At 47.6% G+C, this 22447-nt stretch overlaps 1 protein-coding gene across 3 annotated transcripts in view; it reads right to left on the bottom strand.

The window, feature by feature from the left end:
* The window catches only part of USP4 (ubiquitin specific peptidase 4), a 51403-nt gene that overhangs the window by 2906 nt on the left and 26050 nt on the right, over positions 1 to 22447 (bottom strand). For 2 of the 3 annotated variants that reach the window (XM_036100549.2, XM_036100552.2), the window contains 14 exons: positions 20479 to 20619; positions 19562 to 19679; positions 15679 to 15852; positions 13657 to 13815; positions 12528 to 12752; positions 11479 to 11562; positions 10453 to 10547; positions 7969 to 8160; positions 7224 to 7312; positions 3808 to 4035; positions 2249 to 2319; positions 1869 to 1987; positions 1343 to 1492; positions 252 to 355 (listed from right to left, as the gene is read on the bottom strand). In XM_036100549.2, coding sequence (XP_035956442.1) covers positions 252 to 355; positions 1343 to 1492; positions 1869 to 1987; positions 2249 to 2319; positions 3808 to 4035; positions 7224 to 7312; positions 7969 to 8160; positions 10453 to 10547; positions 11479 to 11562; positions 12528 to 12752; positions 13657 to 13815; positions 15679 to 15852; positions 19562 to 19679; positions 20479 to 20619 — 1949 coding nt within the window. The remainder of the gene's footprint in view (positions 1 to 251; positions 356 to 1342; positions 1493 to 1868; positions 1988 to 2248; positions 2320 to 3807; positions 4036 to 7223; positions 7313 to 7968; positions 8161 to 10452; positions 10548 to 11478; positions 11563 to 12527; positions 12753 to 13656; positions 13816 to 15678; positions 15853 to 19561; positions 19680 to 20478; positions 20620 to 22447) is intronic. The other variant, XM_036100550.2, reaches the window with a different exon arrangement.

Genomic DNA, 22447 nt, shown 5'->3' with positions numbered 1-22447 from the left:
GAGCCGAAGGCAGATGCTTAACGACTGAGCCACCCAGGCGCCCCTTAAAACTAAGATCTTTAAAAAAAAGAAGACTATGAAGAGAGAGAGAGAGAATGGAGAAGCAGCAGTTTGGACCATGCCTGAAGCCTGACACTGGGGCCTGAGGCGCTGTGTAAAGCGCTGAGGACAGGGCCTGGCACACGGGGAGAGGCCAGTAGGACTGGCCGAGGGCCTCTCAGCACGTCCGGGCGGCAGACGCCAGTACTTACAGTGACCAACCCCCATGGCTCCGTAGTGGTTAGACACGGCAATGAGGTCGTACACGTAAGGCCTCGCCGACAGGTCACACACAAATTCGGACATGTTCAGAGCTCTGAGCACAAAACACAAAAATGGCCTTTAACACATTAACCTCAAAGAAAGAAGCTGGAGTAAGCGAGCACCCCCTTTTATGCATGAGGCTGGCACACGGGAGCACTCGGACATGAGCTGCAGCAGGAATGAATGCAGAGGCCGCAGGGGCAGGGGCCCCGGGGGCTGCTGCAGCCTGGACAGACGCCGCCCGGGGCGCGCCAGCCCCGCAGCTGGCGGCGGGCAAGGGCTCTGGGCAGGTAAGAGCGCTGCAGCAACTATGCAGAAATGGCCATCAGGACCAAAATTACCGTCGCTGCCATAAGCATTTCAGCTGAATACCGAAACAGGTCCCAGAAAACTTTTCTCCCCCAGTATTTTATTTTGAAAATTTCAAACATACAGAAAAGTTAAATGCATTTTTAGACAAACGTCTATACTCTATCCGTGTCTCTACCTCCACTCCCACCCCCCAGGAAGCATTTTAAAATCTGCACTTTGTGGACGAACTCTTATCTGGTTGACTTACTTTCCTGGCCCTGTCACTCTGCGTCCTGGCACCTGGGGACACGAGTAGACAGCCAGTCCCACTCTCTGCCCCAGGGACCAGACAAGTGGCTCCGCAGCCCCGCTGCAGCCCCCAGTTATCCAGTTCTCCTCAGCAGACTACACTCCAGTTGCTTTTTCGCGCAGTTAACGAGAAGCAGCACTGTGTTTGTGCTGTCCAGACGAGCCCAGGCCCCTTGGACCAACGACGGACAGGAGGCCCAGTTCAGTGAGGGGGCAGCAATGATCAGCATCACTCTGAGCCTGGGAAGCACTTCTGCTGAATCTTTTCCCCAAAGGTAGGAGGATGGGGAGGGGGGTGAGCCGAAGTCCAACTGCCTGAAGCCCAGCAACACACCTCCTAATGCAGAAAAGTCTTTCGTGACAAAACTCAGCCAATCGGTGCCCAGGTCTCCTGCCTACTTCTTAATTTTCCTAAGAACACTGCAGCTCAGGGACCCACCTGACTGGGAATTCCACCACTGTGTCGAGCTTATCCCTCCAGTATCTATTGTAGGAGAAACGTTTGAGGTGGACCACCAGGATCTTCGGCAAGGACCACAGGTCAAACTTCTTAGTGGCCTGCTGATGCTTCTTACAGTTGGGACAGTACCTGCAGAGAAAAGAGAAACTTCCACTTAGCAGGGAGACAGAGAGCCAGGGCCCCCTGGGCACCCAAGCACGGAGGCACAGCCACAATCCCACAACATCTTTTCCTGAGCTCAGCATGGCTGCTTGCAAGGCGGGGGTGGGGGGGTGGGGGGGTGGGGGAGGGTGGCTATCTCTAAGCCACCTTCTGAAATGCAGGGGCGGGGGCTGGCTTTCTTAGTCTGGAAAACAACTTGTACAGAAAAACTGTGATATAGGGGTCAGTCATGTAAAGAAGTGACACCTCCCCCCCGTAAAAGGGTTTCTGTGTACACAGATGGCCCCAGCAGATCTCAGTCCGGGGTTCACGGTGCCCCCGCCCAGACTGGGGAGCTGCATACCAGGGGTCGTGCTCCCCAAGAGTCTCCATGGTAGTGAAAAGCTCGATGCAGTCTCTCAGGGCCACAGCGGTCTTCTTCTTCTTCTGAGGCTGCAACATGCTCACATGCTTCTCGTAGGCCTGTGAGGAAGAAAGCGCTGACTTCCGGTGGGGAAACGAGTTCTCACCAGGTGAAGCCACAACGTCACAAGCTCCCAGGCCAAGAAGATAATGTACTTTCTGAGGCCTCTGATCACATATGACAAAATCTGTAAGTGCTTTCCGTTCTCAGTCTGACACAGAATCTGTTAAATTGCTGGGGAACTGGTGACGGTGACCCAAATACACAGCCAGAGCAGAACCCAGCACGCCCCCCCCAACCCAGAATCCCGAGTCACCTACCTCAGACTCCTGCTCATCATAATAAAGGCTCCGGGTCTCACTGTCCCAATCGATGGCCAGTGTGGATCGAGCTGCGGAGGAAGACCAAAGCGTCACTCATGACTAACGGCCAGCATAAGGAAAGGCTCTTCAGGTGATGGCAGCGAGAAGAAAACACTCAGCTACACCATCAACTCCTGCTCCTCCATCAGCAGCCGCAGCAAGAGCAACGCTCCGCCCTGAGCCAGCCAACTCTGAACCCCTGGACCCCCAAATCCTTTGGCAAAGATTTCCTCAATGCCACAGTAAGTTCCAGAGGTGCTAACTATATAGGATACCAAAAGAGAGAGGTCAAGATGAAGTAACAGCAACCAGATCTGCCCTCTCACCTTACCTCATAAGAAAACCTGACGGAATAATGAAAGACTGTTTTGAGACGATGGGTACTGGGCAGAGGAAGAGTGCGATTCCCAAGAGAAGGAAAACAAACAAGGTGATGCCTACACCAGGTGCTGGATGCCCAGCTTACTGCCTGCAGGCACTTGCCAGGCCACGGCATGGGAGAGACGGGGAAGAAGCTGGGCAGACGGAGGTGGGGAGCTAAAGACTGGAGTTCGAGGAGGTGGCTAGAGTTTGCAAGGCATTGACAAGAGGAGGAGGCCGCACAGAGAGGACGGAGCTGCAGAGACAGGGAGAGAGATGGAGAGACCCGAAAACGCCTCAGTAAAGCTGGTATGAACACACATTTTTAAAGAGATCTAACAAAAAAAGAAAGGGAGTGAAAGGAAGCTAATTTCTTTTCCAGTGAAGGAGACACAGAATTGCGTCCAGGCAGGGGTCTTCTCCGTCCTCTCGTGCTCTCCACACGACGCGCGTCCTGCCTGGATGCCTCTTCCGTGCGCTCGGCGGCCCCCGTTACCAGCTCCAGCTAACAAACAGCCCATGAAACCCATGACCATCATCTAGATGGGTCACACGTCATGAGTAGTCTTATGGAGCAGAAGAAATAGCCACGTAGTCTCATAAGCGAGAGGACTCTGGGGAAATGCCGCCACGCAGGAGGCACGAGATGTGTTACCAACCCAGCACAGAGGCCCCGAGGGTGGTGGCGGTGGCGGGAGAGGACGAGAGAGACAAGCCTGACAAGATGGCTGGGGCAGGGGCTCAGGTCTCGTGAACATTTTTTTTTTTTAAGGTTAAAAAAAATTTTGTTTTTTTTTTAAAGATTTTATTTATTTGACAGAGACACAGCGAGAGAGGGAACACAAGCAGGCGAGTGGGAGAGGGAGAAGCAGGCTTCCCGCGGAGCAGGGAGCCCGATGCGGGGCTCGATCCCAGGACCCTGGGACCATGACCTGAGCCGAAGGCAGACGCTTAACCAACTGAGCCACCCAGGCGCCCTCGGGAACAGTCTTTAGGGAGCTTTAAGCCAAGGCCCACACAAGCGTCTATTCGTGGAGCTACAGGGAGAAGGTGAGAGCCCAGCGCAGTGAGTACTGAGTGCAAACAGGATTTTCAGACAGAGTCTAAGCCCCCCCACCCCCCCAAGCCCAGTTTGAAAGGTCAAAGAAAGTGCTTACAGTTGAGTTTAAGTAGTTTTCCATCAGTTGCAAGGGAATTTATGTCAGCTGTTCCATAGGAGTTCACAAGGCTGAAGGTAAAAAGCCTTTTCCGGCAGGGCTGGCCTTTGACCTTCTTTTGGGTGGTCTCACCGTGGTCACCACCCAGCTCATCCTCCCCACTGCCTTCTGTTTCTGAAAGCTGCTCTTTGCCTTCTTCCTGATGCTCCATTTCTTCTTCGTCTTCTCCTGGCACACAAACAAAAACCAGTGTATATAATCTGCCACCACTTCAATGTTAAAAATTTTACTTCATACCTAACTCTGGTGCTTCCTCCCACATTTTGTCCCGTGTACGTGAAACTCCATCTAGCCCTTTACAAGGCACCTGAATTCACCCTCACCACGAGCCGGTGAGACACGCAGAGAGGCCCTGCTAACGTGTGATGAGAGAGCGCAGGCCCAGGGAAGCTCATGGAGGCCCCCGAAGGCACAAGGTGAGTCAGCAGGCCCACCTGTCCTAATGGGGGCCCCTCCACACTTGGTACTTTACTGGGCTTCACCCCACATCCTCTGACTCTTTCAACTTTGTCATCTGACCCACAGAGAGAAAAGGACCAAAGGGTTAAGAAACACAATTTAAAAGTCAATTTTAAGGGCGCCTGGGTGGCTCAGTTGGTTAGGTGACTGCCTTCGGCTCAGGTCATGATCCTGGAGTCCCTGGATCGAGTCCTGCATTGAGCTCCCTGCTCAGCGGGGAGTCTGCTTCTCCCTCTGACCCTCCCCCCTCTTAGACCCTCCCCCCTCTTATGTGCTCTCTCTCTCAAATAAATAAATAAAATCTAAAAAAAAAAAAAAAAGTCAATTTAAAAAATACTACCATGATCACAAATACTAAGCAAAAACCTTCAGTTCCTCTACAAGAAACATGCTGACTATCCCTTCACCAAGTAGTTGGTGAATGTCTCCCAGGTGTAGGTGCCAGGCTGGGTCCCGGTGACACAGCAGACAGGGTCCTCCCTATCTTTTTTTTCCTCGTTATTCATTTGAGATTGCTGAGTTTCAAGAAATTTTTTTAAGTTTATTTTTTTTTTTTAGTAATCTCTACACCCAGCATGGGGCCTGAACTCAAGATCCTGAGATCAAGAGTTGAATGCTCTTCCAACTGAGCCAGCCAGGCACCCCTCAAGAGTTTTAATAGGCATTCTAGAGACATACGCTGATGAATAAATTTCCCAGGTATTTCCAGAGAACTGGTATATGTGGCTGCAGTAAAATGACCCATAAACATAGTCATCGCACTTTTTGTTGTTGGGAAAAGGGGAAGTCAGGGTATTGGGTAAGTAATTTCAACAAAGATGGGACAACTCCAAAAGAGGAGAAGAAAGCATTTAAAATATGAAGTTTATATACTTGGGAAATAGCAGTACAAATGGAAACTCTGAGGAAAAGAGGATGTTCCCACATAAGAATCCTCTTTTTCAAAGACAGTCTGCCTTGGGAGTGTTCCTAAGGAATGAAGGAAGCCAGGCCCAGGACAATCCAGCAGTTTCCGCTCAAGCCACAGGAACAGCACAGCCATGGATGAGGGTGTGACCCGGACTCCCATCGGCACCATTCCCAACCAGCCAGCAGCTGGCCTACGACAGCCAGCCCGGCCCTCACAGACAATCCTCTTCCGACCAGCTCACTTGGCCCGAGATAGCCGCACTGCCCCTCTGACCCCCGGGGGAGCCTGCCCCGCTCCCAGCCCAGCAAGTGAAACCCTGCCCTACCTGCTACCTCTCTGAGAGGGACACAGCCAAAGCCTGCTTCAGCCCCACTCAGTGAACAAACAGAGCCCTGGAACTATAAAAACTGTTTCCTGGCTGGGCCACTGGCTGCCAGCTCCTCAGACAATCTCAGGAAGCTTCTGCTAATGCAGGAATGGATACCACAGGATGAGGAAAGAAAGCAGAGTCCACTGACAGCAGCTAGCCCCGATCACTCAGAGAATCAGCAGGAGACAGCCACCACAGGCCTGACAAGGAGCCATGGCAGTAAAGACGTTAGAAGTATTTCAACATTAAACGGAGTTCGAAGTCTATGCACCAAGACTCCGTTAAAGGATTCGAAAGAAGGCAGTAATTCTTCCCGAACAGGAGACTGACAGATGGAATGTCTAAAAAGCGAGGCTAACTATAACAGCAGCAAATACTTACATGGTGTGATTATTAATTGAGCGTCCGTTATGTGCCAGGGACTTTAACCCACATTATCTCATTAAATTGTAATCTCAACTCTGTGAAGCAGATGTGATCATCCCATTCTGCAGATGGGTGAACCAAGGTTCAGAGGAATGAGGCAACTTGTTGAAGTCCACCCCACACTTTAAGCTAGGAATCACAGTGCTTTAACTGCCAGAGCGCCGAGAACCCACGGGTCACCCCGGGTCTGCTCAGAGAGCGCAGTGCCTACCCTGCCATCTGTGTGTGTGGGGCGTGGGCACAGAACACCCTCCTCTTTATCCCCAGTGGGAGAACATCATAGTCTGGGCAAGAATAACATTAGGACTATACTAAACACTCAACCTAAGAGACTCATAATTTGCAATATCCCATGAGGACAGAGCCTTGTGGGCATTATCTCTAATACCAACTCTCACTTTCCAAGATGTGCGTATCATCTGAGCATTTGGATTTGCAACTCAAAATTTATGGCACTAACTTGGAGGACATTTGTGGTTTTATAGTGATAAACCCACTAAGTCACCTAGGCCCCCAAAAGAAGGGTGACAACCATAATGCAGGTCAGACACAGGCCCCCAGTCGGGGATGAGCTTGTGAGCATTTGGCCACAGGAGGACGGCGAAGGCTCCAGGTTTCCCACAACCAGCCTCGCCTACCACTTTGTACACTGTGGCTCTCTTCGCTCCCGCAGCGGGAGCTATCTAGTCAGTGATCACCTGTAGCTTCCTGGGTAGAAGGAAAGAAACACTCAGGAGAAACTGTCTCTGCCCTCTGGCTGGCTGGCCAGGACTCCTGTCCTTCCCAGAGGCAGTGCCACATCAGAGGGATGGGTAAGGGCCAACATGACAGCTCTGCAGACGGAAGCCAGGTCATGGAGGCAGTCAAGGGCTGGCTGAGCACCCACTCTACCCATCCCAACGGACCAGAATCAACTCCTGACTTTGCCTTGTGACCCCGGGCAAGTCACTCAGTCCTGTCAGGCTAACTCTGCCTGAGGTGAAAGCCAACCTACATGTCTCAGAAGATTCCACGAGGCGCCGAAGTTGGACAGCATGGAGTGGGTGCAACGGGGCTCCCAGGTCTGCTCTCCAGCCAGAGCCCCCACCCAGCCTTACAGCCTCCCTCTCCCGTGTGTACAACACCTTTGGAAGAAGAGGGAGGTCAGGAGGGATTTGGTCAGTCACAGCCCATAGCGTGGCGAGCGCTCACCTTCACAGCCGCCCCTGGAGCCATTGCAGGCCCCCGGCTCCAAGGGCGAGCTGCCAGACTCCTCAGGCAAAGGCTGTTTTATATAGCGGCTGGGAAAAAAGAAAGAAAAGGAATTATTTGTTAGCCATAACATTTACCTGTTTTTCTCCACGACTCAGCTAAATGTGGTTCACAGCGGACATACAGCTATTCACAATGCAATTCAGGTAAATAAAAGGGCTTTAAAATCACGTGATGGCTCAATACTTTAAGAAACTGAGAGGAACCCAAAAGATAAGACGTTTTAAGTACCAAGTCACTGAAGGCTCTGAGTCTTCTATGAATGCCTGTTTCAAGTCTTCTACAAATGTCACGTGGCACCATCATTGAAAGAAATATTTCTCAGTAACATTAATCACCAGCTTCAAAATGATAGGGGAGTACTTTGGAAACTATATTCAAACACAAACGGACATCAAAGCACTAGATGGCCCAAACCCAGTGACCGACAAGTGTGACAGACACGATTCCAGGGACCACAGAAGCAGCTGAGGTGCTCAGTGTCATGGCGCTTAAGGGGTGCCAGATGCCCTATCCCCACAGCACCTGTCCTGGCCCTCCCGGGGGCCGGCCCAACTGCATTTTCATAGGACTGAGCACCCAGGACCAATACAGGCACTGAGGGGGGGACGGTGGGGGGAGGCACTACAGAGACTGGGCTCTTTGCGATTTTAGGTTGCAAGCAAAACGCATTCCTGCCACCAACCTGATACGCTCACAAACAGCCTGGTACAAAGACTCGAGGGTTAGCTTGTGCTTGGCAACAGAAACCAGCAGTGGCTGCCCGTACAGCACGGCCCCGGAGGAAGTGCTCGACGGCCTGGACTTCCTTTCCCTGAAGTAGACTGGAAGCGTGACACATTCAGAGCCATCGTCGGAGGTGCCGCAGACCTCGTACCTGTGTCAATCACAGAAGAGGGCCCGTTCAGCAGCAGGTCACTCCGAGCAGCAGAGATCTGAGCTGCAGCTACATGGTGGCCAGGACTGTGGTTGCTGGGACAAACCACACCTCAGCATAAAAGGCGGATAAACCATTTCCAAGATGATTCTAGAAGCTGGGTCAGCAATCCCAAGGGTCACTGTCAGCAAAACGTGATACACAACCCAGGACTTGGGGCTAACGTGATTCTCTTTCCCCCAACCATGGCCTCAACTCTGTAGTCCTTCAAATGGAACTCAACACAGATGACAGCCATCATCCAGACCATCACTGCAGATACAGAGGCACGGGGGGCTGGGGGGGGGGGGGGGCCTGGCCACCAAGTTCATCTTCTGTAACCAAGGAGCTCAACTTTTAAAAAGGTATTCCTACGTGCCCTGACCTTCAATAAAACCAAGTATCATACAAGAATGTATACCTAGAATATTAGGCAAAGATTCTTTATTTCAAATGAGGAAGCAAATTTATAAAACTAACTGCCATCTTTGTTCAAAAACATTGAAATTAAAGAATCATATTTAATTTTTTAAAAATTAGAGATAACCAAAGAAAATGCTAAATACAAATCAATGATTTTGAAAAATGTGTCTTACTTAGTGAATACATGGGATTGAGGAGATTTATAGATGTTTTATCCTGGAACAGATGTTACCAAAATTGCTGGCAACCGACTGTAGTCTTTCCCTCTTCCTATAGGGGGAGACACAAACTTACTGATTCAATTTTTGAAAACTATAAACAAACATACACACAAAACCCTCCCCAGATGCCTGGCAAACGATTCTAAATGAAGTATGTGCAGGAGGAGTTCTAAGAAAAACTCACAAAAATGTCCAAGATGTGCTGGGTAAAGGCCCTATGGTCCAGCATTAGGGTCAAGAACCAGGTCTTAGGAGTGAGGCTGGCTCAAATATCAGGCCTGTCACTGTCACTTTCTGGCTGCTGTAACAGGGCCACATGCCCCCCTCTGACGCTGCTTACTCAGTGAGCAATGGGATTACCCACCTTAGAGGATGGTGGTGAGAAATCAGTAACTAGCAGCACAGTGCTTGCTCCACATGCTCAAAAAATATTAGCAGTACTAGTGTGTTTTCATGACAATTACCAATTCATCTTTAAAACAATTTGCTTCCTTATGGTTGGCACTCAGGCCTCCACAAATTCCTTCGTTGGTGGTGGTTTGCCAGGTTCCCCACACGGCAGTGCCCCAGCACCTCTAAGCTCTGGTGTTTGCAAACATTAGTTTCCAGAATTGAGGGAAGACGCTGTTCAGGACTTGGGATCAGAAATGGACAGCCTTAGCCTGAATCCCAGCATGAGCCCTGGTGCCCTCCATTTGTAAAGTGAGAGAAGATGGCTGTGAGTGGAGAGGCAGCTGCGCAAGTGTGAACAGAACCAGGATCTTGGAAGTGGTCATGAAGTACTCCTTTTAGAGTAATCTAGAGGTCAGAGGCCCAAAAACTTAAAAGGGAAGGAAAAATCCTCCTTGGTGCACTGCATTCCTCTACCAAAACACAAACCAAAACAAATGCTAAAAACCTTTCTCAGCAGAGTCAAGTTTCCAGTGAGAGGGAACGAGGGAGAAAGAGCATGGGTGTGGTCTACATTCAAGCTTCCCCGAGCAAGTGGCTGTCAGAGCGCGCAGGCAAGCTCACATTCCCCTCCACCCCACTTGGGAGAGGGGGACACACAGGTACAGGGCCTTGAAGTAAGGGGACCTGGGAGGGGCCAAGGGGGCCAGTGGAGCTGGGGGTGTACTATCCCCACACAGATGAGAAAACTAGGTCTCAGAGCTTACAGACTGTTAGAACAGAAAAAGGCTGTTTCCATCAAACCTCCTTGTCACTCTTGAGACGGCACCTGCCCAAGGAGCGACTGCCTGTACCACATCCCTTCTCTCATCTTCCCGTGGCCCCTTGCACAGCTCTAACTCTTCTTGAGAAAGGCATTTCTGGCAGCAAGTCCATCTGCAGAACCATTAAATAGGCCTTCTTAAAAGGTAGTGACTGTTGACAAAAGGCTATGTCCGTGCCGAAGAGAATTATCTGGAATGTCTAGCTCTGAAGTGCCAGGAGGTGCTTAGCACTGATGGCTGCCCACAGTTCTCTGAACACCCATCCCTTGCACCCAAGAGTCAGGGCAAATCCACCTGAGCACTGAGTACCAGATCTTCTGCTCTGGAGACACCTATAAGGCAAAGCCTCTAGAATGTTTCCTTTGACCCTGCAGCAGAAACCACTGAGTACTCACACAAAAATGTCATCCCGAGGCATGATGTGGTTTAAACCTTCATCCATTTGGAAAATTTTGTGGAACCGGTGATTATATACATCTGTGACCACCATCTAAGAATCAACAGTAACAGAAAGATTACAGATGGTTAAGAGCCTCTACATACAACCCAGGAGCAAATGAAAACGATGTGCTGCCAGTATGGCCTCCAGAGAAACCGCCATGCCACCAGCCCCAGAGCTCAGGGGCCAAGGCCCAAGGGAGCACAGCGTGACTGCCACCAGCAGAAAACACGCTGGTAACATCTGTCCGGAGGTTTACAATGGGATCTGCCCTCAAGTGGGAGGAATGGTGGGGAGCGAGTGCTGACCAGAGACTGGTAGTCATCCAGAAACCTCTGGGGTGTCCCCCAGGGCCAAGAGTCTTGAAACCATCCTCAGCACATAGCTGATCACACCAAACCCCAACTACACAACTGCCTAAAAGCAGCAGGAGTACAAGGGGAGTGGGGCTGAGCAAGGGCACTGACCAGTGCTGGGACCGGGGACTGACTCGGAGCATACTGGAGGATGGGGAGAGGGCTCTTCACTTTCCCCACCTCCACACAGGGCCTCAGCAGAAAGCCCAGCGAGGGGAGTTGCTTTTGAATAAAGATTTCCATCAACAACATCATAATATCACTCCAGACATACAGGATTTAGCGTAGGGAAGAACTTCTAGCTTCTCATACTACAGAAAAGGTCATGAGGGAAGGGGCAGGAAAGCTGACAGCAGAGCCCTACTCCTGGCCCTCTGACCATGGCTAGTGGGCCATCAACGGAAGACAGAGTGCTCCCCATGGCTGAAGGGACAGTCTTAGCCGCAGTGTGCAGTGCACAGTGAGGGAGGGCCAGGAGGTCAGCAGGTCCGAGGTATCCACATATAAGCATGTTTGTGCTGGCCAATAAGAACTACCCCCTAAAATGGCTACAAGTTTGAAAATACACTCCCAAGGACTATGAAGCGGCCCCGGGAGGCTGCGTGCCACTGACCGCCCCGCCTTACGTTTTCCGCAGCAACACCGGACAGCCTGGAGAGTGCCTCGCACAGGTCAGACACGGCCCCCATGAGCGGCACAACCACACGGTACTGCAAGAGAGAGAGGCAGCAGGGGTGACGGGGGTGCAGCAAAGGGTAGGAGACGAGCTGGGAGGAGCAGGCATCATGGAGGGCTGAGATGACCTCCCAGGAACAGTGTGCATGAGGTCAGGGCCCAGAGGAGTGGTCAGAAGAGCAAACAGCAAGTCCTCTGCCTCGGCACCCGCCTCTCTATTTGGGCAGCAGCACGGAAGCCAGCCATCTCTTTCCCTCCTCAATACTGCTTTTTTTTTTTTTAAGATTATTTATTATTTATTTGACAGAGACAGACACAGCGAGAGAGGGAACACAAGCAGGGGGAGTGGGAGAGGGAGAAGCAGGCTTCCCACTGAGCAGAGAGCCCGATGCAGGGCTCGATCCCAGGACCCTGGGATCATGACCCGAGCCGAAGGCAGGCACTTAACGACTGAGCCACCCAGGCGCCCCTCCCTCCTCAATACTGCTTTGTCTCATTCTTCACTTTTGGCAGTCATCCACTACTTCCTTGAAGGAATGGCTGAAAATTCTACAGACTGCCACGTGATGGCATCTGTAAGAGGTGAAGAAACCAAAGCCAGAAGACGAAGCAGTACAGTCTTCCGGTAAGCCAGCAGCAGGGCGGGACACTAAGACCCGCTGGCCATGCCATCCATCTAGCCTTCTGTTCTAGCAGACTCTCCTGGCTGACTGACCAGGAAGTACCCTCCTGCTGCCTCCCAGCATTCAGATGCTAGGACCACTCAGCAGATCAGTCATGTTACCTTAGCTGAATGAATGGAGCAGGGGGAAAAAGGTGACAGAGAAGCCCAGCGGACCTTCACAATCCTCCCTGAGAGATACAGGATTACACAAAGGTCTGACAGAGGCTGAGGGTGCACACTCAGGCAAGCGCCACGGGGATTCAGAGGCAGCTGGTAGAAGAAGCCGCGCTCAGAGTCCCACGGTGAGGGGTGCCGTGAGGGTGCAGATCCTCTTACCTGGGTAGGTCTGCAGCGAGGGTCAGCAGGAACCAGAAAGACCTCCATAACTCTATCTTTCTTCAGGGGCAGTGGGAGAGTTAGATAGCAAAATGGGTCAAAGGTCACAGAAACCTTCGCACATTCTGGGCAAACCAAAGTAGATTTGAAGAGGCCGTGGAACGTGTCCACAATCACAGAGTCATTCCTTAACCTGTGATTCTCCCAGGCTTCCTTTGCCACCACCTGGAAGGAGAAAGATAAACAAGACATTCTCAACACACCCAAGTTATTTACCCCTTCATCCAGAATGATCCACAACAGAATCTGAGCTGGACCGTGAGGCAGTCTCTACAGCAAAGAACTTGGTCCAGGCCAGCCAGGGCTTGGACTGCTCTCAGCATACCATTCTCACAACCACCTGCCAGCTCTATGCCCAATCCCACACTTAACGAAGCCTTCACATAGGATCGCGGGGCATACAGGCGTCTGCGTGTCCTCTGATGGGAGACAGACAGCCCTGACAGCACTGGGGGCAAATGGAGCTGACTAGGGCAAGGACTGCCTCCTATAAGGTGTTCAATGATCCAAAGTCCCTTCACAGTGAGGTTTTAATTTATACTATAGTTCAGCTAATTCAGCTAACTCATCGTTTTTCCTTCAAGATATAAATACTACTTTAAAGTTTTCATATGATTAAGCCCAATGTGATAGGGGAACTTAAATACCAAATTCCCTTTCATTAGATCAGAAAATCGAGGCAAAAAAATCAGTGCCTTAATAATGTTAATAACAAACTATTTTAATAATCCTATATGTATTTTAAGGAGGAGGGTAATAATCCCAAGGCCCATACTACAGGCACTTTAGTTTTTAGACTGCCCTAGTCTCTGGTTCAGCAATGGAATTATACTACACAAACTGACACTAACTTAAAGAAGCCCAAGCAGGAGAATTAGGAGTAACTAGAGTTCGCCTCTTTCTGACCCGGAATGCATTTCTCTACCACAGCCCGTGTCCACGTCATCAACAGCAAAGGGCAACCAGGGTCCTGGCATCAATACTCAAAGACTCAAAGAATGTCCCTGCAACTCTCAGTAGGAGGGAACTTCTACGAAATGCGATTGTTCAAAAATCTTCAATATCATACCGCATCTGGCCGCCCATTGGCATCCTTCAGCTCCAGGTAGGGTTTCTTCTTTACTCGGTTCAGATCTTCGTGCAATCCGTCTAGAAGAAAGGCTAACAGCTCCTGAGAGTCTTGTTGCTGGTAGCCAGAAAACTGAGGGGCGAAACGTCCCACTTGGGTCTACAACAAAAGCAATCACATCAGAAGGCATAAGATTTAAAGAACCAGTGAAGTCAGATGGGAACTTGCCATCAAAAATAACTTTGCAGACTCAGCTGGGACAGTAAGGGAGAACATCATCTGGCCGAGTGGCCCAATTAATTCCTCAAGAGCTTAAAGGAGGCCAGTAGTTCTCGCCAGAGACAGGGCTCAGATCAAAAGCCAGGACAATAGTAGACCTGGCACCTGGGCCACTACCCTAAAGGAAGAGTGAAGGGTGGCATCCTGAGTGGCCAACACCTTGCAAGTACTGACACGAATCCCTCTCTTACTTCCTTCTTTGGTTCAGAGTCTCCACGAGAACTTTACAAATGCTATCTGCATTAGCCAGAGGAATCCTCCTGTACCTAACAGCCCTCCTATCCTTAAATAACTGTCTGCCTTGTATTGCTCTGCATTCATGATCCTCAAGAGCATGGTCCCCAACTAGCACCACCAGCATCACCTGGGAGCTTGTCAGGAATGCACATTCTTGGGCCCAACCTGGACCTACAGAATCAGAAACTCTGGGTATAGGTCCAGTAGTCTGTGTTTAACAGGCCCCTCCAGAGGTTCTAATGAATCCTAAAGTTGGACAATCAATGCTTTCCACCTGTGTTGCCCAATACCATAGCCACTGACCACATGTGACTATTTAAATTAAAATTAAATACAATAGGGGCGCCTGGGTGGCTCAGTCGTTAAGCGTCTGCCTTCGGCTCAGGTCATGATCCCAGAGTCCTGGGATCAAGCCCTGCATCGGGCTCCCTGCTCAGCCAGGAGCCTGCTTCTCCCTCTCCCACTCCCCCTGCTTGTGTTCCCTCTCTCGCTGTCTCTCTGTCAAATAAATAAATAAAATCTTAAAAAAAAAAAAATTAAATACAATAAAAAAGTTCAGTTCCTTGTTCACACTAACCACATTTCAATGGCTAGTGACTGTCATACCAGACAGTGAAGAGAAAAACTGTCCACCATCAAGGAAGCTCTGCACTATCCCTAATATCCCTAAATACGGTCTGCCAATTGCTCATTTACATGAGTTTGAGCTTAATGTGCCATCACCTGATTCTGGTTTCTTTCTGACTTCATGGTATGGGAACAGTAATTTACATGTATTTCCCATGATTAATGTGACCACAGGGGTAAAAAGAATTAGTTTTTAATTTCGATAAACCATTTAAATTTTCTCACTGAGCCAAGTTGCTACTACCCTCCAACCCTTTGAATAAAAAATAAGCCTATCTTTTTCTACCATGTGCTTCATGAAGGCTCCTTAAACTCCACTGGTGCAGGCTAAATAGGGTCTCTGATTTCAAAATATGAAGGCAAGGTCCTTCCCCTCAACAGGAAAAAACATTTAGGGCAAGGGAAAGCCCAAGTTGCTCCAAGAGCCCACTGCAGTTCACCCAATCTTCCTAGCTGAGGGATCCAAGTGAGAACTGACTTTCACACCACATTCCAGGACTATCAACCCAATTTCTGACTTAGGGGGCTCACAGTGTGTATAGGTTCCAGGCTCAGAGAACCTGGGAATACCCTTCAGATAACACTGGAAATTAAACTGAATTATTACAGTCTGGCTTAGGATGTTTCCTACTTCAAGACTGGCACCACAGAATACAGCATTCTGAGCAACCAGCTTACAAACGACTTCTGCAGTATCCTCAGCCCAGAGGTGGGAGCTGAGGTCACTTAGAGTAACTGTGCGCTGCATGACTGAACAACAGAAAAGGAGGATCTCATCGTGTGGGGCTTTTAATCTCATCTTAACCCCAAAATGCAACTGGAATAACACTAAATCACTCTCCCCAAAATGGAAAAAAGGAAGTACATATAGCAACCTACTTTGAACATGCGAGGTGCCACGTGAGAGTCCCTTCCAGACCACATCTGTTTAATGAGCTCTGCATAGGCTTCTGCAATTTCCCCTTTCATTCCCAGCGGGTTATCTCTGTTGATTTCAGCCTCATATTCATCTTTGAGAAAGTAGTCAGTCAGTGGTGCAGTGTTGCTCAAGCACTGAAAAAGAACACGATCAGAGCTCACACCCCTTCTGACAAGCACACAGAGATAAAGATAAACCAAGTTATTAAGGGCCACTGAGGGTCAACTCCCAACAAAAGGAAGTTCTCAGGAGATTCTCTACAAGGCTCACAACTGTAAGGCATAACCTCCCAGAAGCCCAAGCTGGTGGCCTGCCTTGCGGCTAACCTCCCAAGGACATGGACTTGGGGCTCACACTGTCTAAGAACTGTCCCTGAATAACTATCTGAGGGCAAAAGCTGCATACCCCAAGTGCTTGACAGAATAATTTTCTATTCAATGAAAGATGATAATTTTTAACATCATAATTTTAAGATGATAATTTTTTTAACTGGAATTGATTAGGACATTCCACTATCTCATGGGAAGACAAAATATAAATAAGCTGAAGGCAAAATATCTTACTAGAGCTGAAACATTATGGGGGAAAAGATCAGGATAACGAGATAGTAGAAAAAGTAATATATAACATTAATATACGTGTGTACATACTAATTTTAACTCTTCAAATTAAAAAACTGAATTTTATCAAGTGTTTTTTCTGCATCTACTGAGATGGTCATATGGTTTTTTCCTTTATTCTGTGACTATGCTAGGTGACACACATTAATTTTTCAGGTGTCCAATCAACCACGTTCTCCTGGTACAAATCCTACTTGTTCTATACTTTCATCTAGGTATCACTGAATTTGATTTGCTAAAATTTCATTTAAATTACTTGTGTCTACAGTAATGAGATATGACTATCTAAAATCTTCCTTTTTTAAAAAATTCCTGTCGCAGGTCCTGGCTGGCTCAGTCGGTGGAGCATGTGATTCTTTGATCTCAGGGTTGTGAGTTCAAGCTCCACACTGGGTGTAGAGATTACTTAAAAATAAAATTTTAGAGGGCACCTAGGTGGCTCAGTTGGTCAACCGACTGCCTTCGGCTCAAGTCATGATCCTGGGGTCCTGGGATCGAGTTCCATATCGGGCTCCCCCTGCTGTGCAGGGAGCCTGCTTCTCCCTCCCTCTCCCTCTGCCTGCCACTCTCCCTGCTTGTGCTGTCAAATAAATAAATAAAATCTTTAAAAAATAAATAAACAAACAAAATTTCAGAAAAAAAAATTCCTTGTCAATTTTTGGTATCAGAGTATGCTGCCTTGTAAAATGATTTGGGGAGCTGTCTCTCTTTTCCCATTTCATGAAAGAGTTTTTGTATGATTGGTATTACTTCTTGCTTTAAATCTTTGAATATATTCACCAATAAAGCCATCCAGAACAAGAATTTTCTTTGTTGTAAAGCTTTTAATTACTGAGTCAATTTCTTTAACAAATACAGGACTATTCATAATTTCTATTTCTTCCTAAGTTTGATAAATTATGCCTTCCAAAGCAACCTGTCCAAACTTGTCATCTAAATTGTGTTATTGGCATAAAGTTGTTCTATCTTCTAATCTTTTTAAAATTTTTTAAATTTAATTTTATTTAAATTTTACTTAGTTAACATAAAGTGCAATACTAGTTTAGTTTACTATCCTCTAATCTTTTTAATGGCTATAAGGTCAGTAGTGATACTCGTCTTTCATTCCTAGCTTTGGTCATTTATATTTTCTCTCTTTTCTTCTTCATCAGTTTCCCTGAGCATTTATATCAATTTACTATTTTTTTTTTCAAAGAATCACATTTGGCTGTAGTGTAAATCACCCCTGTATTTCATTAATTTCTGGTCTTCTATTATTCCCCTCCCACTTCATTTGGGTTTCATTTGTTCTTTCCCTAGCATTAGGAGATAGAAACTTAAATCATGGAAATTTAACCTTTTTTTTTTTTTCCCTGAGATTTACATGTAGAGCTATAGACCTCCTCATTATCATTATCTTCATTTAACAGCTGAAGAAAATTGAGGATACAAAGAGTTGAGAAAACCTACCCATGAAAAGCCAAATCTCAAGTTTCTTTTCTTTAGTACTCTGCTCTTCCCATCTCACTACAGTGGGGAAAAAATAATTTCCAAATCCAAGAGTTACCTAATTTTTTACATGTCTTTTTATTTTCTCCTTTCTACTCCATGAAACTTCAAAGTTAGATTGTAAGTCCTGTGAGTACAAAAACCATGTCTCATTTGCTCACCATGGAGTCTCTATGTATAGTAAAGAATTTGGCCTTGCCCAAAGAGAAAGTCTGGCTTTTGCCCTTGGCTTCTGTACTTCTACAATTTTTTATCTTTTTTTTTTTTTTTTAAGAAGGCTCTGTACCCGGGGCGCCTGGGTGGCTCAGTCGTTAAGCGTCTGCCTTCGGCTCAGGTCGTGATCCCAGGGCCCTGGGATTGAGCCCCGCATCGGGCTCCCTGCTCGGCGGGAGGCCTGCTTCTCCCTCTCCCACTCCCCCTGCTTATGTTCCCTCTCTCTCTGTGTCTCTCTCTCTCAAATAAATAAATAAAATCTTTTAAAAAAAAAAAAAAAAAAAGAAGGCTCTGTACCCAACATGGGGCTTGAACTCACGACCCTGAGATCAAGAGGCACATGCTCTACCATCTGAGCCAGCCAGGCGCCCCTTGCCCTTGGCTTCTGGAAAATACTCTGTTGACCCCTGGAATGTTATCCCTGACAGGAGTATCTTTGTTTGTCTGGAGGTCATCAGTCATACTGTATTTGGGGTGGTGGTGGCCACACTTATACTGTCATGTTAGGGTGAGAGCCAGCCACTCCAGAAAGACCAACACTGTGACTTGGGGGGAGCGGGGGGGCAGGGGGACGGACGGACTTGGGTCACGTCTTATCAGTCTACCTGGAGACTGAGTTTAACCACCTAGGCAATCAATCAATCAATCATGCCATGTGATAAACTACCAATAAAAACTCTGCAAACCAAAGCTCAGGTGAGTTTATGTATTTGGCAATACCCCATGCCTACTGTTACACATCAATGCCAGGAACGTAATGCATCCTGACTCCACAGGGAGAGAACAACAAGCTTTGTACTGGGGACCCTCCTGGACTCTCCCTATTTGCTCCTTCCCTTGGCTAATTTTAACTTGTATCCTTTCCCTATAATAAACCACAACTGTGAGTATAATAGTTTTAAGTGAGTCTATGAGTCCTTCTAGCAAATTACTGAAACTGAAGGTGGTCTTGGGGACTCCCAAACTTGCAGCTGGTGTCAGAAGTGAAGGCAGTCTTGGGAACTCTGCCCTCCTAACTCTGTAGTTGGACCCCAACTCCAGCCCATGTCCACCACAGTATGGTCACACAGTATGTCCCCAATAAATATTTGATCAACAAACAAATGAAGTATCAAAGGGAGGATTTTAGGATTTTGCACAATCAGGGGCATGAGATAAGACAGCTATCACTGGTAAGAAGATAGTACCAGCTGTAGTGAGTTCTCATCCCATCAGAAACCAGCCAGGCAAGTACTCCAATATTTTCTGGGGAGATCATCCCTAATGGCCAACAAAATTCAAAATATTTTTACTGTAAAACCAACCCCAGAACTGATTAAGAAGACATTTTAGGGCCATTAAAAGTGATGAGGCCATTCTGTACTTACCAGTGGGAGATGCCCTGATAGGGATCCCTGAAGCACTAACAAAGGGTAGGCAGGTACCCCTGGTAAAGGATCCCCCAACATTTTAGCATGCCTTTCCTAACCACACCTCAGTCCTATGAAGAAGCAGTTATTGAGACGACAGTTCTCCCCTCTACCTGCAAAGCGGAGTTCATGAAGCAGGTGTTCCCCAGGTTTCCAAGTCCGCAGAGCCCAGGCTGAATGTGAGACGATGGGGACTCCTGACAATTATATGAAGCAGAGAAGCCAGATCCACTGGAAAACACAACCCACATCAGCAATAAAAGCGAGTGCTGTGCACATGCCCTCCGGATACCTTGTGGGGCTCCTCCAGGGCCTCTACAATTCTTATCTGGTAATAATTCCATGATATGAGTTCTTTCTACTCCCCTTGCCAGCCCTCCAGCCGCTCCCCTTCTCCTACCCCTGCCCCTGATTTGACATGACAGTAGGTGGTAAACACATCCTTAAGGGGAGAAATGCTGAGTTCTCTAGTTTCAGGCTTTTGGCAAATGCTAACTGTGTCCCTCTGGAAGGCTAACAACTACCATGTGACTTCAGGGAAGAACATGTGGTTACCAAGATTAAGAGCTCACACCTGCCACCACTCACCAGGCCACACTCAGTCCTGTGCCTGAGTATTCATGCACACTCTCTTGCCTCACCCTCCTCCTCATTCAGTCTGTGTTATGTGGCAGGCACTCGTGAGATGCTTGCACAAAGGTCACAGCCATCCGGAGGGGAAACAGGCAGGGATCCCCCACAGCTGAGAACCATTCCCTCAGAACTATTACTGTGCTGTGATATGGCCAGTCCATCCCTGCACACAAAAAGTGGTGACCCCCCAGGACCACCAGTGACTTAGGCTGTCATATAAGCAGCTCATATAAGGACAAGCAACGTTAAGTGAGAAGTAGGAGGCATACTTTACGGTGGGTATGAAATGGAGAGAGAAAACACATGCAGCCCGCTCCCACAGGGAACCCTAATCCCACTAGGCTTAGTGTGGCAGCACTCGGAGGGAGGGAAGCAAAGTGAAAGGGCCTGCTCTTACCCCCTGCTGACACCGGAGCTGTGCATCCCAGAGGTGTTAGTGCTATCACCATTTGCAATGGGAGAGGCAGACACTGAGGAATAGGGACTTGCTGATGATGTTGGAGAGGTAGGAAAATTTCTGCTAGGCGCAGTGCTTGATCTGGGAGAGAGAAGCAGAGACAACGCTACTGACTTTTTGCAAAAAGCAAGCCCTACTGAATGCCTTGGGTCTCTTTCCAAGAAATAAATGTTCTCCAGATTCAGTTATTTAAAATAAACTGCAAAAGGCCTACTGTCATACTACTTCAAGATAAATTTTATTTAAATGAGTCAAGAAATTAACTGGTCTTCCTGGTCTCATTCATCCACATGGTTACCCACCCAATCTCTCAGTAGGATGAACCACAAAGTTGATCTTTAGGGCATCCTGACTTGATTTATAAATCATAAACTTCCCTAATAAGAGTTACCAGTGAAAGACACAGAAAAATGGCAGTAAGAGATGAATATCCCCAAAAATACTTGACCCGAAATGAACAGCTGGTTGTAAGTACACTACAACAGGAAAACGGTAATTCGGCTTCACTATGCTATTCAAGGAGAATTGTTTTTGCTTCCTCAAATTTATCAAATGTGAGTGACCTCTGTCTCAAACTTATGTTTCGATATTTTTCATAGCATCTTATTTTAGATTTATTCCAACTTTCTGATTAATAAATGCAAGCACTGTCCCAAATATTAAACTGGTATGATTTTTATTAATTTTCTACTAAAATCTGTATAAGAATATGTAGAAGAAAGTGAATTGTTCTGCTTTGTTTCAAATATGTACAAATGTGATTTTCCTTCTAGATTTGGGGTTATTTTTAGACTACAGAAAATGATTACAATATGCCCCAGCAGAGAGCCCAATCTAATGGGATCTGGTCTCAACCAGGGTTCCCTGCAAGAAAGCGAAACAAGGCAGCAGAGATAAGGAGTGACCCTGCAGTGGACAGACATCAGGAAACTATCCAGGGGCCTAAGTGGGCATCAGGAACTGAGTTCTGCTCCACACTCTGACATCACAGTGAGAGAGAGAGAAAGAGGGCTCCGCAGCCCTCACCTTCCCATAGGGAAATGAACCTTTCTCAAATCCTGAAGAGCATCTGCTTCAGAGAGCCTCATCCTCATGCTGCAAATAAGTCCAAGAATCTGGATACCTCTGTAAATGAGACTCGGCAGAACCAAGGGCACTGAAGGTGACTTCAGCACACACATGAAACCTGTCCAATGTGATACAGGCAGGAAAGTTGCTACTCAAGGCTGGTCTGATAGGGCATACCAATCTCAGGTCTGTTGACAGGTACTATATGATAGCGAAATTCAAATTCTGACGTGCAGAACCTCAAGGCATATAGTCTAATACTCCCCTTTTTACTAACTGTTCACTAGTAACATTCTATTTCTTTGAACTCAAAAGGGCAAAAATCCACAGAAGCCATAACCAAGATCTGTCAATTTCTTAACGACTGAGCCACCCAGGCGCCCCTAGATCTGTCAATTTCTTAAACAGACATTTCTGGTTGAAATGAAAGAAAACAAAGAAAAATTCTGACATTTGTTCAAAATGTTCTAGAAAACACTGGCAGTAGTTTTCAGAGTAAATCCAGTCGAAAAGAAACCCAATGATGAGTACATAAGGATTTCTTTTTATATGCCTGAAAATTTACATAAGACAAAGTTTTTCTTTTTTAAACCAGTTTTTTTTTTGTTTTTTTTTTTTAAAGATTTTATTTATTTATTTGAGAGAGAGAATGAGAGCACAAGAGGGGGGAGCGGGAGAGGGAGAAGCAGACTTCCCGCTGAGCGGGGAGCCCGATGTGGGACTCAATCCTGGGACTCCAGGATCATGACCTGAGCCGAAGGCAGTCGCTTAACCAACTGAGCCACCCAGGCGCCCAAAGTTTTTCTTTTTTAAAGACATTTATTTCAGAGAGACAGAAAGC

Source organism: Halichoerus grypus, chromosome 1 (genome assembly GCF_964656455.1).
Source record: "Halichoerus grypus chromosome 1, mHalGry1.hap1.1, whole genome shotgun sequence".
NCBI classification, from domain to species: Eukaryota; Metazoa; Chordata; class Mammalia; order Carnivora; family Phocidae; genus Halichoerus; species Halichoerus grypus.
The sequence above is the reverse complement of the archived record's forward strand: the minus strand, read 5'-3'. Positions and strand labels throughout refer to the sequence as shown.